General features: G+C 35.5%; 1 protein-coding gene across 2 annotated transcripts in view; it reads left to right on the plus strand.

Moving 5' to 3' along the window:
- Window positions 1-19093, plus strand: part of LOC113237147 (protein sidekick) — a 63572-nt gene that overhangs the window by 5068 nt on the left and 39411 nt on the right. For both annotated transcript variants that reach the window (XM_026473446.1, XM_026473448.1), the window contains exons 2-5: window positions 17335-17430; window positions 17565-17741; window positions 17939-18155; window positions 18262-18962. In XM_026473446.1, the coding sequence (XP_026329231.1) occupies window positions 17335-17430; window positions 17565-17741; window positions 17939-18155; window positions 18262-18962 (1191 nt within the window). The remainder of the gene's footprint in view (window positions 1-17334; window positions 17431-17564; window positions 17742-17938; window positions 18156-18261; window positions 18963-19093) is intronic.

The raw sequence follows: 19093 nt of genomic DNA on the forward strand, positions 1-19093 counted from the left end.
TTCTCAAACTCGTATCTTAAAGCACAAAGTAGCTGAAATGTAAAAAATGCATTATATGTACATATTTTGCAGGTTGATTTCACAATCCTTCATATTCGCACACTGTCTTTCACCTATTCTTAAAGTAAGGCATCCAAATTAACAGCCTTGATGAGGAATTTAAAATGAATAGAAAGTCTTGACATCCCCTGAATAACCACTCTTTATAAGATAATTGTTTGACAAAGTAAGGCATCGAATTACTACGTTTCAATTACTAAAGTTCTTTTACAGATACTGAAAATGTAAAGGAAATTAGTAAAAAAAATCATTTTACACCCATGTGTGTGTTGGCTGCATTATCCCACTGAGAAAAGCCTTTTATTTCCTTATACTTTCTAAGCGACCATATCATGCATCAGGCGTTATCAATTAAATTTTTATCAGTCTTTAAATTTATCTTTCATATCCAAATTGAATCAAAAGAAAAATGAAACAAACTAAACAATAGCAGTAATCAAGTCAAAGGCAAATAATATTTATATCATAGGTAAGCAAATTACACTTGAAGTCGTCGTATTGATTAAACTCTTTTAGTAGCAGTAGAGCTCCCTGTGTAAGAGTTCGTCCAGGGAAGTACAGCCGCCTTACCTATTTCTGCCGCCAAGCAGTAATGTCAGCATTACTGTGTTCCGGTTTTGAAGGGTAAGGGTGCTAGTGAAATTACAGGCGCATGGGACCTGTCAACGTATGTCTCAGGGCGGGCGCAGTGGCAGTGCCCTTCAGATCTTTGCGATTTAAAGCTCTGGCACTGCAACTGTTATGGACAGGCGTGTAGCTTACCATCAGGCGCACGACTTGTTCGTCCCGTCACTAGGCGTTATAAAAAAAAACCCTGTTGCTCATTCGTAAGGCAGATTCCCCTGAGAAGAATGAGCAAGAAACTCTAGGGATTGCTCTTTGAAAATATGCATATACATTTGAATAAATTGAATTGAATACGTAAATGAAAAAATATATATTAGCAGTTCCATGCTTATAAAATTGTTAGTTAAGCTACAAAAGCTGCAAAACATAGGGCTTTGCAGTGACAAATATATGGCTTTTGACTGATTAAAATAATCAAACATGTTTTCGCATCATAATTTAATACAATATTACTGTTAGCTAAACAAACTTTATGCAAGATTACAACGTAATAACCTTTTTTCTATTTATATATTTTGTAAAATATAATTGTTATTACGTAGAGTAATATATAACCCTCTTGTAGAGTTATAGCTTCTTTTTCTCTATAAAAAGTAACCACCCCCAAGGGGCCACTAGTCCAGTTATATAAAAGTGGTCATATGGTCTCTCTAACTTAAGCAAATTACTTTGCACAAACAAGTAACATATATGTATGTATATAGGTTTACAACACAAGTACGTGGTATATACTTATTGTCCCGTTTAATCCTATTATAATAGAGGATTGCCTGGCTCAGGCTCTAGCTATATATATCTTTAACATTTTCTCTGTGCGTCGTATTTTTGCAATCCTTAATAACAGATGAGAATAATTAATGTCTTCTGGAGAATTCGAAAATATTCATACCTATTTACATCAAAACGCAAAACTACATTACTTTTCTAACAAAGGTATTTATTTATCTCTCTGTGGTTATCTAAGTTTAATAATTAAAGACACGAACACTAAAATCATCATCAATCTCGGTATCAAACACCTATAATAACGTTTAACAAAAGTTGTCGTCGATTCGACGAAGTGTCACAAACGTTCTCACACAATGGGTCTAATTCTGCTAATTCTTATGCATATTCGTTTCTGATTCTCAAAATTTCAGGAGTAGATGTTGTCGCGGTATGAATATGAAACAGCGGACTTTCAAAAGTAAATCTCGGAGAAACTTTCGTCCACTGTTCTCGAAAAAGGACCGAGTGAAACTGCAGACTATAGTTCGCTTCGAATTGTTTTCGAGATGCACAATTTCGTAAAGCATGTATTATCTTCGAAAAGCACAGCTTTATTATTGCCAGCAATAGAAAATCGTCTGATATGAGCATCGAGTACATAGAGCAACAAAAAATTATCTACGTGAAATATCCTCTTGTATTCAGGTTACATTATACCATATGATTATAATGAAAATGAAGTCCCAAAAGCAAACTGGTTGCCTTGCAAGGCTACGAATAGAAATACTATGCACTACCACTACCTATGCTACTAAATCAGTCTCAACAATAACCAGTCTGCCGATTTAAAAACCCGTTTTATGAAGCTTTAAAGGACAAATAACTCAAGTTACGAGACATCATCATCAATTTTGGAAGTGCCGCGTAAAACAGCTCAATCAAGGCTTAACAAACTTGGCTAACTTAAAGTGGTGCTAAATATTCTATGATAAATTAACGTCAGACCTCAAATTTTGCTTATGCATACGGTACCAGTTAACGCTTGTTAATTTATTCTGGGGAAGAAAAGGGACAACCAGCGCGACGTAAAATACAAGTTGCTATTTGTACAATATTTCCCGCTGTATGCATGGGCTGTGAATGGGCAGAGACTACTTTGGGAGTGAACAGCCCTTGTACGTCTTCAAGGACGTGAGCACAAGCTGTTTTTACACAAATGCATTCACGTGCACGCACGCACAAGTGTATTTTGCCTACGTATAGTTGCTAAGGTGTAAGAGAGTAAACTAGACGAAGTATGTCCATTTTTTCAAAACATTTTTATACATTTTTGAAATATATGGTAAGAGATAGCGCCTGCATTATCACTGCACTGAAGCTACCTGTTCATTAAATGTAAATTTTAGAAAATACTTTCCTTAGTGCAGACTATAATTTCAGAAGTGGGTAAGAAACTTTGCCTGCTTTAAAAGCGCAAGTAGGCGACGTGAGCCGGCGGTAAACATCGCCATAAAGACTGGGTGAGCCTGAAGCAACTGCAGGAGCGCTCTTGTATGGGGTTATTAATATTAAAACGAGGCGGTTCCGCGATGACACGTTACTCTCAATACTTTTTGCTCTCACCGTACAACCTTTATACGATTGCCAAGAACATTCATCAATAAATGCGTTTTCTCACACGTACACGTTTGACTAATGCCAACGACCGGCCTATTTTTACGTGAAAAAAGTCGACATTCAATGATAATAATACGAAATATGAAGGTTGGCCTTAACATGATAAAATTTGACCTTTATATCACGTATTTTCTTTTGCATTTCGTAATGAAATTGTGGTAACAGCATTATGTAATTCATATCAACTAATAGCATAAGTATGTTATACATAAGTATGACATATAAATGTCCGTATTTACTCTAATATTTCATATTATAGAGTTCTTATAGCAAAAGTAGTCTATAGTTGTATCTACAAACTCCAAAAGTACTTGCATTCTGTAACAAGTGTGACGATGAGAATCATGCGACAGTTTATTTAGATTAGTGCGAACGTCGTTAGATTTCCCTGGTGTCAAGCCCCGCAAGTAGAGATGACATTTGAGGTAACTCTAAACCAACGGTGGCGACCCTTGTTAATTATTCAACCTACCGAGCCAATTCGTGATTGTGATCCCTTCGCACGTGCCCAGATTTTAGAAATCAATTCGATCACAAAAAAACGAAAATCTTCCATCGAGTTCAATGACGAAGAACCGCAACGACCGACTAATCTATTATTGCTGCCACTGTATCGAATTGTTAGTTACATCAGAGACTATTGACCATACTTTGACCATTTACTGATATTTTTAATTTGTGGGGAAACTAAATCATACATATTGTCGATTAAATCTGAAACCCCGTAATTCCGTTTTTGGACGAAATGCTTATTTTACTCTTCAAGCGTAATATCGAGCAATTAAAGCTTAAAATATAATTCTAGACTCTTTTTTAGGCACCGCGCAAACGTGCTTGTGTTGGATACAAGCAACCGGCAACTAGAAGCGACTATTCTATTTTCATACAAATTGCGGTTGTGGCAACCGACGACAGTGTCGCACTGCCACAACCGGCGACTGTGTCGATTTCATATTATCAATTGTATGAAAATAGAATATTCACTTCTTGTTGCCAGTTGCTTGTATCCTTGTATCCAACATAAGATACACGTTTACGCGGCGCCTATGTTATAAAACAAATATATAGAGTCTTATAATTATTTCTAGTAATTATATTTTTTTGCCTATTCAAAAGTTCACATTAATGGAGGTACGAGGTTTACGAATTTAGCCTATGATATGTAGGTTCAACAAGTGATTTTTGAAATGGTAAAAAAAAACTTTTGTCTACAACCAATGGTAAAGCAATTCTACTCTTTGAAGTAGCGCGAAGTCCCCAACCCACATGGACGTAGGGGATTGAGGCCTATAGCTTCATCTTAAAGGAGATACGTATCTTACAATGGTACTTATATGGGTGGATATAATACAGTAATCGTAAACAACGCGAACTTCTTAATTTGATTCAAGTAAATTACTGAAGGAGGCGAACCGCGGCACGGGAGGGGAGTTTTCAAGATTTTATGACAGTCGTTTCAGTTCAACGTTTCACGAGAAAGCGCTACGAGTGCGTACTACGTAATCGACGATAAATTATAAACGCTCTATACTATAGCTGTTAAGTTTTCACTCCGTATTTACTCGATTCCCGCTCAACGCCTGGCCTTCAGCAACACCTTAACGAAACAACTGTAATTAATTAAACTGTCCAAATATGGTATATAAATGAAAATTTTAACTGATTGCAGAGAAAGTACGTATAACAGAGGCTATAAATCAAAAATATCATCTTGCATGATGGTAATTTTGTAAGTAATAGTGTGATTAGAGCCCACCAACGGTAATATTGTTTCGGAACACTACTGCAGTTAGATATTTATTGATTAAACCTGTACCGTCATGTAGGGTTGGAATTTGTAACGGAATGTATTGTTTCAATGAACTAAAGACATTCTCGAACTTTGTTACATAGGACGACAGTTTACTAGCAATCAGATCTCATTGTAATTCCGTAGACAATGGTTCAACAACTAATTCTGATACAGATGTTTAGTTAGGAAATGAAATATTAAATATATACGCAGTATTCCACCCAAAAATGTACATTATATTTTCGTCCTTGCATGAGCACGATCATCTTTTTCTAATATTCCTTAAAGTCAATAATAAACAAAAAACTACGCGAGATTGAATTAAAATTAGTACGTGTAAATACACGTACGAACTTTCAGCTAAAAAGTCAAGTTCCTACAAACCTCGCGCCGCGTTCAGAGCAGCTGACCAGAATAAAAGGATCGATTAATTTCTATTTTTACTCGAAGCTTGCAGCACGGCGTCATTCGACCGAAAATGTGCCTCGAGTACCTAAACAAAGGACATCATGGACACTGAAGCCTGAGAGCCTTTTTATGTTAGCCTAAATCCAACATCGATCATCGAAAAACAATTTTTCATGTTGCCAATTTTTCTGTTTCTAATATTCTCGTTTATCCTAGTAGTGTTTTGTTTTCGACATAATCAAAATTGATTGTGCCATAGATTTCTTTTCTACGTAATCTTATATCAACTGACTCATATCCTGCGATGATATCTATTATTATAGCGATTTAAACATATTATAAACAATTATAAATATTAATATGACTTAAGATACGTAAGCGTAAAGTCACCCAATAATTACTTTATAATAAAATAACAACTAAAACATTGTAACAAAAGAAAACAAAAAATCCTTCGATATGACAAAAAACGAACCTGCGTCAGTGCCTTGCCAGGGCTACTGCCAAGACTAAGTGACCTGACAAATCGTGTCAGCCGACCTTCCGAATTCTTCGATGTGTTTGTTACACATCTTTATTTTTAGTTTTAACGACTTTTTTGCACTAACGCCACCTGTGAGAAATCTATGAAATTATTTGCTTCACTCAACAAACAACACAAAAAATAGACAAATATCATGGAAGTAGAACAACATAGTATGTTTGTTTGAAAAAACAAATATACGCGATTTAAATCCGGAAAAATAGTTTCATTTCTTAAACATGATACTCATTACATTGTAAGTCAATGACTCATTACGAAATTATAGTATATGCAAAATGTTTATACTATATTTTGTTGTATAATTATCGATACTGAATAGCGATAAAGCCATCTCTGCCAAATCGATTGGAAGTGTCAAATAAATATTCGTTACAACTAAAACATTATTTGCTTATGTTCAGAGGAAGAGTTGATAATGTCTATTTACCTTGTTTCTTCTATAAACAATAATAATAAGCATTTATTTCAGACATAATAAATTCATAGAATGACAAAAATAAACAAAACAAAGCAAAAATCTTTATAAAACCGTCTTTACTTTTTGTCGATTGCTACAACTCGTCGTATAACATCAGGAACCGTTCTGTTTAAAACGTTTGTAATATTTAATGAAAGCAAAGTTTACAAACGGGAATAAAAGTTGAGGTAACATTATAAAATGTATGCAGCATTCGTGTCAGCGGTCATTGGCCCAAAAGACTAGCCGTGTGACCTGCCACTTGTTACTTTATTTTCAGGATCGATTGCTTTAGCCACACTTCAGGTCTAGCAGTCGGTAAAAATAGCTAATCTTTTGTACGCTAATATTTACAAGGGCTGTTATGCATTTTATCGTCATCTTCATTTATTCATGACATAATCCCAGTACAAAGTATTAAACAAACCGATATCAAAAGTGCGTGGAATTACATCTATTTGGCAAGTTTTATTGAAATCGGTTACCGGAAAGTGGACGAAACCGAATTATTCGTGTGGAATATATTCTTCAAATTTAAATGGGACCACTACTGAGGTACCCTCTTTCCAACAAAAAAAAGAATTATCAAAATCGATTTACAATCATCGCGTAACACACATACAAAAAAAATTACAGGAGCATTGAAAACTTCCTCCTTTTTCCTAAAAATACTGTTTAATTAACTATCTACTTATGGTACAACGTGGAGAAGTGTCATACCCGCGTTATAGTACAGTATCGTAACATATGAATGATTGACACACTGTGATCGACACAAAGAAATATATTTACGAAGTCTTTATCGTTTACCTACTTGTCCGCGTCGTATAATGAACATAGCCATTATTATATTGAACTAGGTAAATTTTAAACGCAAATTCTCACTAGGCCCATCAAACCAGTTATCAAAATGGGCATCACATCAACATCGTTACAAAAAGTTTCAAAATAGGCTAAGTTAATTTTTTTGGGTAATTAGTAATCTACATATATTTTTTATTTTTTATAATATCAAGTGACGGGACGAACAAGTCGTGCGCCTGATGGTAAGCTATACCCCATAACAGTTGCAGTGCCACTCAGAGCTTTAAATCGCAAAGATCTGAGGGGCACTTCGCTGCGCCCGTCACCCTGAGACATAAGTTGACAAATCCATGTGCCTGTAATTTCACCAGCACCCTGTGTTGTTTAATCTTTGTACTAATTATAATACATGCTGTCCCGTATGCATTCCATTGTCATCAATTTGTCGTGAGTTGTGTCCACGCCCGCAAAAAACGTTCTGACGTATTAGATCCCACTTCTGGAGACGCACACGTCTCTTCTACGAATTTAGCACTAACGCTATAGTCCACCATGCTGTCGCAATGCGGGTTGGAGACTTTACAACCTTACAGTGGCATTGCAAGAGTAGGGTACAGCTAGTAAAGCTTAAACTCCTTTCACAATCTTGTATCTTTACAAAATTCAGCTACATCCAGGATTAAGCTATATTTACCGGTACGTTATTTCTCAAACCAACACTCTGGTTAATTAAATCCTTGTTCTATATGCAAACTGTTTAAATTGAATCGTCCCTATAATTAGATCACGAAATATATATTTCCCAGTTGTAAAACCACCAATTTTTTCTACCAAACTAACCGGCTCAGTGGTAAAGTGAAAAACGAAAATGCCACTTTATATTTCAGCTATTTAGCACGTAGCCCATCTATAGATAGTCTAAATGGACGTCAAGGATAAACACGGATCTGGCCTCCTTTAATAGCAGTGTCTTTATCGCTGCTACTATTATCTTGTTCGTTGTAGATAAGGTGTAAAATGCTGCGCTTATTGTATGATGAGAAGTAAATGACAAAGTTTGGGCGTGCTTACGCTGAATTATGATATCAAGCTCAGTAAAAATTAAAGTCGCATTAAACTCAATTTGCTAGTCTGGTGTTTTCGCTGTACTTTAATGGGGTCATGATTAAAGAAAGAGATACGTACCACGTTGTATCACGTAGCACCACGTTGTATCGGAGACTATACCTCCCAAATCTGGCCAGAGGACGAGGTAAAGTGTAACGGGTCCGGTCTACTGGGAACTGAGGCTTACTTTGTTTAACAATAAATAAACCCAATAACGGTACGCTGTAGTAAATTTCACACATAACACCCTTTGAGCTGAGCTTGTTTTTTTTCTTGGAATTGTACGTATTTTTTATAAGTAAAACAGAATCATTAATTTATTACAGGAAATAATAAATATACGAAAGACAACGTCCTAAAACTTGCAATATAATTTATTTATTTCACTTAAGAAACAAGTAGGAAAAAATACGGTATTCATTGGCACCGACTTAAAATAGGTAATAATACATTTTTTTATTACTTATTCTATTTTATTCTACTTAGGAAACGATGATCTTTTTGACTCTATGGATTATCCAACATTTAAATCACCGCCACGCGTGCAATTTTATTTTACATTAAAATCTTGCGCAGTCTATTTGAAACCACGGCATTTAAGCGTCAATCGAGCTGTGGAGGAACTTCCGTCACGCTTCGAGAATCCCACAAAATGATGTCAGAGTTAACCTGAGAACTTTTTCAAACCCGATGCTAATGTTCCGACTCGTTTGACATGGTATGTCGTTAAATTTTGGTATATTTTCATCAATAATTTTAACGATATACATATATACTAGTTGTTGCAAGTCCAACGTGAGTAGTTCGTCTATACGAAAAATGTAATTTTTAAGTGCTATAAAACAAACATTATTAATTTGGTTTGGTTAATACCGTAAATAACTCGTAAATCCTCCAATGACTTAATTGTTTATCGCTCTATAAATTCAATAAATCAATGCAAATGCTTCCAAGGTTTGTAAACAAACTACATTCCGTTGTACATATTAGCGAAAGATTATTCGGAAGCGTATACAAACTTGGACACATCCATCAATACATTTTGCAATATAAGTTAGTACGTAGACTGTACAATATTAGCTTGCAGTATTCGTACAGAGTAGACCGGTTGTGGTGTGCGGTCATGCCGCGTTCGCCAGCCGGTGAGAGGTAGAATTGCACTTTATACGAAACACAATCTCACAAAAATGTAATCCCCGCTGAATACACTGTTTATGTACGCCTTTAAAACATGAGATTTGCTGCATTTTTCTACTCGCCCTAGACCAAAAGTCGTTTACCTATATTACGTTAAAAGTAGGTTGTATAATTCTGTTGTATTTCTTAAATAGTACAATTATTATAAAAAGCATAAATCTATGTACTATATTGCACTTTTAAAAAAGTTTTTTAACTTCGATTCTTTGCCATCGTACTAAGACTGCTAACAGATTGACTGCATGTTTGCAAATAATGCGTGAAGTCGTAATCATGTTCATGCAGTCGAGTCCTCGACTGCTCATAATTAAACGCTCAAAAATCCATATATCAACGTCGCTGTTAAGATATTATGGAGCGGAACTACGAACTTTCTCATAAATAAACGGAATCTAACTATTCCTAAACCTCACTCCGTATATTTTGACGTCTTATTAGATTTAAGTTGTAGTGCGGCCATGAAATTGATAACGACTTCACGCGTTAACTGCGTGCAATCGATCTCGACTACATGAAGACGGTTTCGACTTCATACAGTTAATGCGTGAAGTCGTTATCCGAGACCTCGACTTCATGAAGTTGATTACGACTTCACGCATTCACTGCAAACATGCAGTCAATCTGTTGACAGCCTAAGACCATTTCATGGACAGTACTTAAATAGTAAGTACCGCACACAAAAAGTCAGCATTTTTCTTTCCGTCCTGCATAAATTGATTCAATGTAAAATGTTCAATGAATTATTTTTTTAAGTTGTTGATACTTCTCTATGGAGAAGCAGTGGGCAGCAACTACACAGTAAGCAGTTGTAAATCACACCATACAACTCGTACATATTTATTTTTTAAATACCCATATAGAGAAACGAGGTATCCCGTATCATATTCTAGTATTTAATTTTACAGTAACTGTTACTGTCCAATAATGGATTAAAACAGATGTAAAACGCTTGGCTGAAAATTAGTCTACAGGCCTCTTTGTACAGTTAATTAAAATTGCAGTGTAAACGATCGCTGTTAGACATTTATAACAGTTTCCATGAAACAATTCTATCAATTGGCTATTCGTATCACTCTGAAGCTACTTAATTGCAGTGCGAGTTTGATTAAGTTTTAATGGGGCCGATTATATTGATCCAGTTTGTGTAATACTGCACTGATTGAGGTACCTGGAACTTTGACCTAAATGGATCGCTGGTACAGAGATTTATTTGAACTGGCAACAATGTTTGTGCCAGAAGCTTCTCGATTAATTACAGAATCAACATGCTGAATTTGCGGCCCGGACGTTATTGAGATACTGTGTACTGAACATATTTTTCTATTTCGTTACTCTTTTGTGACTAAACGATAATATCTCTTTTATACTATTATGTACAAATGTTAAGAAATTGTACACAAAATAGCGTTTAAAACGCGAAATGTTGTGTGTAATGTAATGTGTTTGTATTGAATGTAGCAATTATGTATATTATATGTGTTTGAATTCATTTTTATAAAACATCACGTATTACGAACAGTGATTTTCATAATTTACTCCACATTGCAGTTACGTGAAAAATATAAATGAGAATCCGTAAATCCCGAAATCTCAATATATTCAACATACGTCAAAATTTCTCAGTCTATTCAGGTTGGTACTTGGTGCAACGGGCTGGTATCCGCAACTCGACGACAAAGCGCCTATTTTGCGTCTATTCAGGTTATTTCAAAGTCACATTCTTTCCAAGAGAGTGTCGTCAGTTTTATTATTACATTAGTCAGCAACTTGATTTGTTATTATAACTATTACAGCCGACGACTGCGCTTACATGGCTTCTCTATAAAACGAACATAAAACCTATGGAAAGGTTTCCCCTCCCATTGTGTGACAGGCGCCCGCGGCCTCAGCTCAGGTTACCACTGTTTTACACTACAAAGAGCTGAAGGAAACAGTCCGTATGCACACGCATTACACGCTCACTGGGAACTTGGAACTTGCAATGATTCGTAAAGCCAGAGATGTACAATGTGTTAATGTAACATTTTTGCATCGTCTTCGCGTCGGTTGAATTCGTTTCAATTGAACTCGCAACACATCTGTCGATACTTGTTCACAATAGAGACGGAAGCGGAACAGATACATTTTGCTGTTTTTAGTACATTGCTGTGTACTTCACATTACACGATTCACGAGAATTCGTTAAGTAGACGTCGCAAGTACATTTCCTACATGTTGTTAAATCACATATTCAAATTCTCATCATAATTCAAGGGCCGTTCTCACATGAAGGCTTCTAAGAAAATAAAATGGCCTTCTAAACCTCACTTTTTAGTATGTTAGTAGTCGCTAGCGCCGACTGAACGTGCCATAGGTGTGAGTCACGTAACGGAAATGCTTCTTTCTTCAATATTGATGTCTTAAAACATTCCCATTCCTTTAAACCACTCCCTTATATTTTGAATATTATTAGTATATTACGCTGTCTTAATATAATTCTAAATTAACCTCGTCGTGTATTTATCAGTAAACATCTGCGTTCCCGCTCCGCATAACGAAGTTGGTTAAACGACTATTTCTCTTTACAAAAACTCCGGCAAAACTGCCATCATTGGATGTGTACTTTCCTTTAGTCATTAAATTAGGACTCCAACAGTTAAAGTTACTGCAAAGGTTTTATGTGACCTAATTTTCGTCCTTAAAATCGTAATTTATGTCTGTTGTTATCTACAATACCAAGTAATATTATGAAATGTTTATTCTTCGTTTCAGCCATTTGGGCACGAAAGAGTATCAAACAGTTTTACTTTTAAACAGGGATTATGTTTCATTGTATTCTCATGTGTCTCGCATGAGTACACAGTAAATGTAAAATAATGTGTATAAATAATGGAATAACCCATATAACCGGTGTTAATGTGTTTAAACACGGATCTGCTTAAAATACAAAAAGGATCTTGTCGTAGCGGTTTCCGTACGACCACAATTAATTAAAGCAGTCATTCCTGAGCTCCAATAGACGTGCGTGACATGCTGCGGGTCGCAACATCTGAGGCCTATCGATTTTAATTGTGAAGGTGGAGTTTTGCGTGCATGTAACTCAAGCCTGCGTATTCAGTTACCCACTAACTGCACTTCTAATGTAATGAAATATTTTTAATGCATGCTTCCTAAATCAGCGTTTTTCATAGAGTAACACAGCTCTTCAAATATTCCTAGTGTTAAAGTTACTTACGCTCCAAATCCCTTTTAAATTCTTATACCTACCCTTATACGAAAAATGTTTTTGAAAAATAATGTTTCTCTACGAGAAATAAAACGCATGTTTCTTTTACGTAAAACGTACATGGCTGCCGAACGCTCAAAAATCCATGTATCAACGTCGCTGTTAAGAAAAATATTGTGGAACGGAGCTAAGAACATTTTCATAAAAAAACGGAATCTAATCCTTAACTTCACTCCGTATATTTAGACGTCTTATTAGACTTAAGTTGTAGTGCGGCCATTAACCTTTTTAGAACACACTCCCTGCTGTAATAACTGAAACATCTTCCAGAGTTTAACCGTTGTAGTTTGATAAATTTACTCTGCAGGGAAATGAAAGTTTGAACTCAAGATGCAATGAGCTAAAGCACTATTCCATTTGCGAATAATGTTAAGCTTATTTGATATTGTGTAAATCCTCTCCTCAGAGGATTCCCGTGCCCAGCAGAGGAACTTGTATGATCATACCTATTCGATTATCACTTCAACAGGCTTACCGCAAGTATGACGAGACGTTGTGAATAAAACCCTAAAATGTATAATAGTATGGGGTAATTAATTGTTGGACAAATTTCAAGAGGTGTAAATTTTACAAAATATTTTTCAGAAAAAAAGAGCTACTTACATTGGAATAATATTTTCTTTTTTCTGAAAAATATTTGTGTCTATTTGCAATTTTCACATGATCCAACACTAATAATAATCCTATTTTTGCTATATGATACAAAGAAATGATAATACAGTCCTGCAATTAAATGTTATACAAAATATAGTTAGTATGTAATAAGACACTTGAACCAATTTATCTTATCTTGTATTCACCAATCTTGGAGACCGCTATGTACATTTCACGTTGACTCCATTATCTCTAAAGTATTAAATGACATACTTACACTCTGTTAAACTATGTATACCAGTTACCTGTGCGCTTTGTTTATTATGTAGAGATAAAACCGACCAAAAATCGACCTTGAGCTACTTAAACGCTATGAAACAAAAGCTGATTGTTAGTTGGTACATCGTAAAATATTATGGTTTTTAAAACTACTCTCAATGCCAACATGGTAAAAATATTCTTCCGAAAATGTTGTGAGCTAACCCAGGATAAAATATATATGACGCGTAATGTACAATGTAGCTATTCCACGTTCCGTAGCTTATCACACTGGAGAATGCAAAGGAACGGGGAACAAAAGCGAAAGGCACGAAACCTCTACAAACACAGGCCAACGAAACCGTAGAACCTATAAACCCAAAATAGAAAACACGGGTACAAAGTTTGATTGAACAGAGGTGATTTTGTAAATAGATCTCAAAATACAATCTGCCTTTAAACACCGCCGAAACAGGCGTTTGTTATCTTTAAACCGAAAGATTATGAACTCAACATGTGTTAACTGCGGTAACTAGGCCAGCTTTGCTGCAGTCAATCAATAGCACGTAAAAAATAAACAAATAGGGCCATGCTCCTCGAAAACCCATTTCCTATTAAGCATATGATTACCGAACTAGTTGGGTGCTGATGAACACGATATCATTTTAAATTTTCAATACGCTTCTGTACGGTATAATTTGAACTTGGCTATGTAGCGACGATGTCCCGAAATAGACCCGGACATTACATTTACGAGAATAGCGGCTAATGGCATGTCACCGACTTGCTTTTTATTTAGAGATGACTGTATAATTTTTTCAGTTAAAAAACTTCCTTACACTAAATTTTCGTTTAAAAAATTGTGTCAGCTTTTATTACAATTATGTCATGACAGACTTTAAGACTAAGTTGGACCTTCAATATTCCGCAAGTCATAAAATTTATGAACCTCTCGATAAAGTTCACATGTGTTGAATTCCGTGAACCCATCGAGTCTTCATGAATTTACTATATTTATGACAGAGATGAGACGGATATCCGGTATCCGGCCTATTTTTACTACCCGGCCGGATATCGAATGTTTAAAACTGAGTAAAAATCATAATCAGTACGCCAAATAAATTAATTTCTTGATAAAAGATGATAATAATAGGATAAACAGCAACTACAAGATCGTTGACAATTTGTTTACTACTTGTAACTGAAAGAATTATGAATTTAGATAACATCTGTAAATTTAGTACTCAAATTTCAATAAAGGCAAATTATGGTGAATGAAGACCAGTTTTTCGGCAATAAGTGGTAAAAGTTGGTTTTATTTATTTTCTAAACGAGACCAGCGTCAGAGGACAGTTCTTGACTATATACTCTTACACGCTTTGTTAAATTTTAAGTAAGTACGAGTACTACTTGTTATTGCCAGACGATCAAATGAAAGAATCACGATTACGATCAATTTGAACTATCTTCAAATACAATGAAGAAAGTATGAGTAAATTATTTTTTAGATCACAAGCAAATTAATGAAACCAAATTGAAACAAAATAATAACAAGTGTTAGGCTTATACTTATAAGAACTAAGAATTTTAATATAATAATTTTTATTTCAGGAATGTAGTCCCTGTGTAAATAACACAATAAAAAACAATTATAAAACTAAAGCATACAATTAAAACACAGAAAATTCAATCTAAAACCAAAAATAAAACATAAAGTCAAAATAATAAAATACGGTAGCTAACAAAATTTGTAATTGTTATTATAATTGCCAAAGTACAAAATTAAACTTTCATAGATTTCTCATAGATGGCGCTACGACTAAAAAGTGGTTGAAAAACCAAATACAAAGACACGACAACAAGCACATAGAAAAATTCGTGAGGTCCGCTGGTTTGTTCCGTGGCTTAGTTGGTATAGCGTCTGACACGGTATGCTAGAAGACGTCGGTTCGAATCCGGCCGGATCGAAGGAATTTTTTCTGAGTGTTCGATCTTTGTATTAATAATTATTAACAAACTAGTGGACTAATTTCATAAAAAATAATTGAATATCAATTAAATAAAAGTTTTAAATACAAAATTAAAATTGTTAAAACTAAAATTATTAAAATTTTGAAAGATAAAAATATAAAAATAAAATAAGATTGTGTAAACAAATAATAATTACATAAACATTCACTTATTTCATATATAGCCAAAGGATGTAGTAATTGCTTTTTTCCTTCTCCATCGCGAGAAATTTGCATTCGGCACAACAAACTAACACCACTGATATTAAAATATTGCCAAATTTGCGATTATTTTCACTGTTAACATTTTTCTGTTATTATATTATATTTGTTTGTATTATCGAATAAATTAATCGTTTTTAAAAAACCAAGTGCTCACAACCAATCAAATCGTCAATGTGAAAGTGCAATCATTCACTAATTATACAATCACGGCGACGCGCGCTGTAAACCGGTCGCGACATATTTACGGCAATGGGTCAGATATCCGGTGGCCGGATATTTGGCTATCCGGCCTAGGTGCTCGCCGGATATCCGGTATCCGGCCAAATCACTATCGGTTTCATCTCTAGTTTATGGCGCCCAAAATTTTCTACTGCGTGGTATTATTAAGTACTACTCTTTTTAATGAATCTAACCAAGTTGAAAGCATTGCTCTACCTTAAACAACGTTTGTTGGTTTTTACAGTCCCTTTTCAGGATTAGCTTGATTTACAACGTGGCGTAGCGTAACGATCCCCGAGGGCCAATTTCAATGGAGAAGGGTTCAATAGGCCAAGTCTTTAAGATAATACCCTTAATATGTAACTATCACCTGGTGCAAGCGGCTTAAACCGGCATTAGTCAAACGTCTCTCCAACAAAAAGTATCATTAGTTGAATTTCTTCTGCGGTCTTTTTTACTTAACTCAGTTTTATCCCACTTTATCCTAACAATTTCCAGTTTTACTCTTACTATGTCACTATTTTTACTCTTATTACATCTACATTTAACTTTCGCTTAGTCCATATTGACGATATTATTTCCAAAGCGAATTTCTAGCATTCATAAAATGGGCAACAAAATGTTTGAGTTAACATCGATTTGTATCGCAACGAGTTCCAAACGGCCGCAACCGCTATGCCATTCTGATCAAAAGATAAATTCGGTCAACGAGTTCGATACAGCGCGCCCTAATGTTGCCTGGTCCGAGTCGAATGACGTGTCTCTTAATTGATCGCATTTTTTATTTTTTTCTTAACGTTCGCTTTGACTCATCTCAAAATCATTTGGGATACAGACGCATAAATATGCATCTTGGTTCGCTCTATTATTATGATTGATTTCATTCCTTAAGCTATTGTTGTGAGATCTTATTATATATTAACACATAAATGGTGTGTTCCGTTAGCATTACGCGAGCGTATCACGCAAGGCTGCAATAAGGAGGCTGCTTTAGTTGTATGTTCTTATTTTAGTAAAAAGCCAGCGTAAATTGCTCTTACCGTGCCGTCGCGTGAGTATACTCAGCTTACTGCTAAAATATGTACGCGACTGGGCGGTAATAAAAACAAGAAATCTCAATAAATGACCCGTAACTAACTGCTATTCGTTCTCTATGTCTTTATTATTTAATAAAATTAATTTAATCTCCTATTTAACAAACGTGAAAGCGCAAATTGAATAAAATTCATGAAACTACAACAAAGGAAATGTTTACCTCGCAAACATAACAAAGTTTCAAACATTTTTACAGTTCCATTCAACAGTGACGAATTTTTAGTATTAGAGTAGGGTGAGCACTTTCCTAGAATCTCTATGTTATATTCATTGAGTTTTTTGTTTCAGTCCAAATGCAACCGCCTAGATTTAGTATGCAGCCATCATCATCAAATAGCATAGTTAGAGAAGGAACGACGAAAATATTACAATGTTCTGCTATAGGTGAGTGCCGCTTATGATTCTGCCCTAGCGTAATGAAGTATTTTATCATCTCCATTCCATCTAGCCAAGTCTATGTAATTTTTGGTAATGACAAAAAGGTCTACAATACTTCTGACCCGTAATTTTTTGACCAGGTATACCACAACCCATGTATAGATGGTTAAAAAACGGAGTTCCCTTAGGTGACTACTCTTCAGAACTCTTTCATAAAATCCATAACACCCAGCGCGATGACGCTGGTGCTTACCAGTGCATCGCTAAAAATGATGTCGGAGCAATCTTCAGTGAAAAGAACAACATTGTCGTTGCATGTAAGTTCATTCTCGTTTTAACGACGTATTTACTTTCTTTGTGACTGTGAAATTGTTGAAAGCGACATTATCGTCTTTCAAACGTACAAAATGTACAATTTCATAACTTTTATGGGAAAAATTAGTTTTCTTATTAATCTATTTAAGAAAAGTTTTATTACTTATTTTATAATCTTATAATATCCGAATTTTCGTAGATATGGGTGTCTTTGAGGATAGCGTGGAAAAAGTTGTGACTGCAGAATCTGGGAGAGCAGCGATCTTAGATTTTCCCCACATAGATTCAGAACCTGCACCAACAGTGATTTGGCAAGACGAAAACGGCGTTCTTCGTTACGATCAGAAATATGCAATCTCTGACAAACATCAGCTCGTTATTCTTTGTGCTTCACACGAAGATGAGAGGGCGTACAGGTAAGTAAAGATTAAACTTTCACGGGTTTTATAACTATTACATAGTAGTACAAATACTGTACTAGCCTGATAGATATGCGTGCTAAAATACTGTTTCGTATTTCAGAGTTAGAGCAATTAATAGTCAATTAGGAAAAGTAGAAAACAGTCCATATATCAGATTGAATGTCTACGGAGACGATAGTAAAGAAATTGCACCTGAAATCATAATAAAGCCACGAGACACTAAAATAATCAAAGGCCAAGAAACCACTAATCTAATTTGTATTGCAAACGCACGGCCTCTGCACGAGCTAGAGACTTTATGGTTCAAAGACGGGGTACTGATAGACTTAGCAGGTATTACATACGACCTCAATGACCAGTGGAACAGAACACTTAGCCTAATATCAGCTAACTTGACGCATACGGGTCGATACACCTGTCAAGCGAGGTTGAAGACTGGTGGTTTCGCAACAGTTACCGAATCTGCGACCGTCACTGTTTTTGAGAAACCAACATTTTCGACTAATTTGAAATCAGAAACTTTTGGTGAATTCGGAAGCACTGTTGTCTTAGAATGTAACGTTCAAGGCATACCATTACCTGGTATAACATGGTACAAGGATACTAGGAAAATAGCCAGTGTGGGAGCAGACGCCGGTGAACCTGACATGGATGTAGATGACGGAGGAGGCAGGTACAGAGTGGAAGTTGACCGTTCGCTGGTCATCAGTCATCTCAAAATGGAAGACATGGGCATATACCAGTGCATCGCCTCTAACGAAGCTGGAGAATCTTCTATATACACATGGTTGAAGATCAAAAGTGAGTAGTGGTCTTTTATTACTATGATTGTAAACATCAAAATAGAGCTACAGTCATTCATCATTAGACGAAGCCGACGACGAATATCTTTTTGAACGTTAATCATGTTGCAGTGCCTAATGAGGCACTAA

This window comes from Hyposmocoma kahamanoa, unplaced genomic scaffold (assembly GCF_003589595.1).
Source record: "Hyposmocoma kahamanoa isolate Upper Pololo Valley unplaced genomic scaffold, ASM358959v1 93, whole genome shotgun sequence".
Classification (NCBI taxonomy): domain Eukaryota; kingdom Metazoa; phylum Arthropoda; class Insecta; order Lepidoptera; family Cosmopterigidae; genus Hyposmocoma; species Hyposmocoma kahamanoa.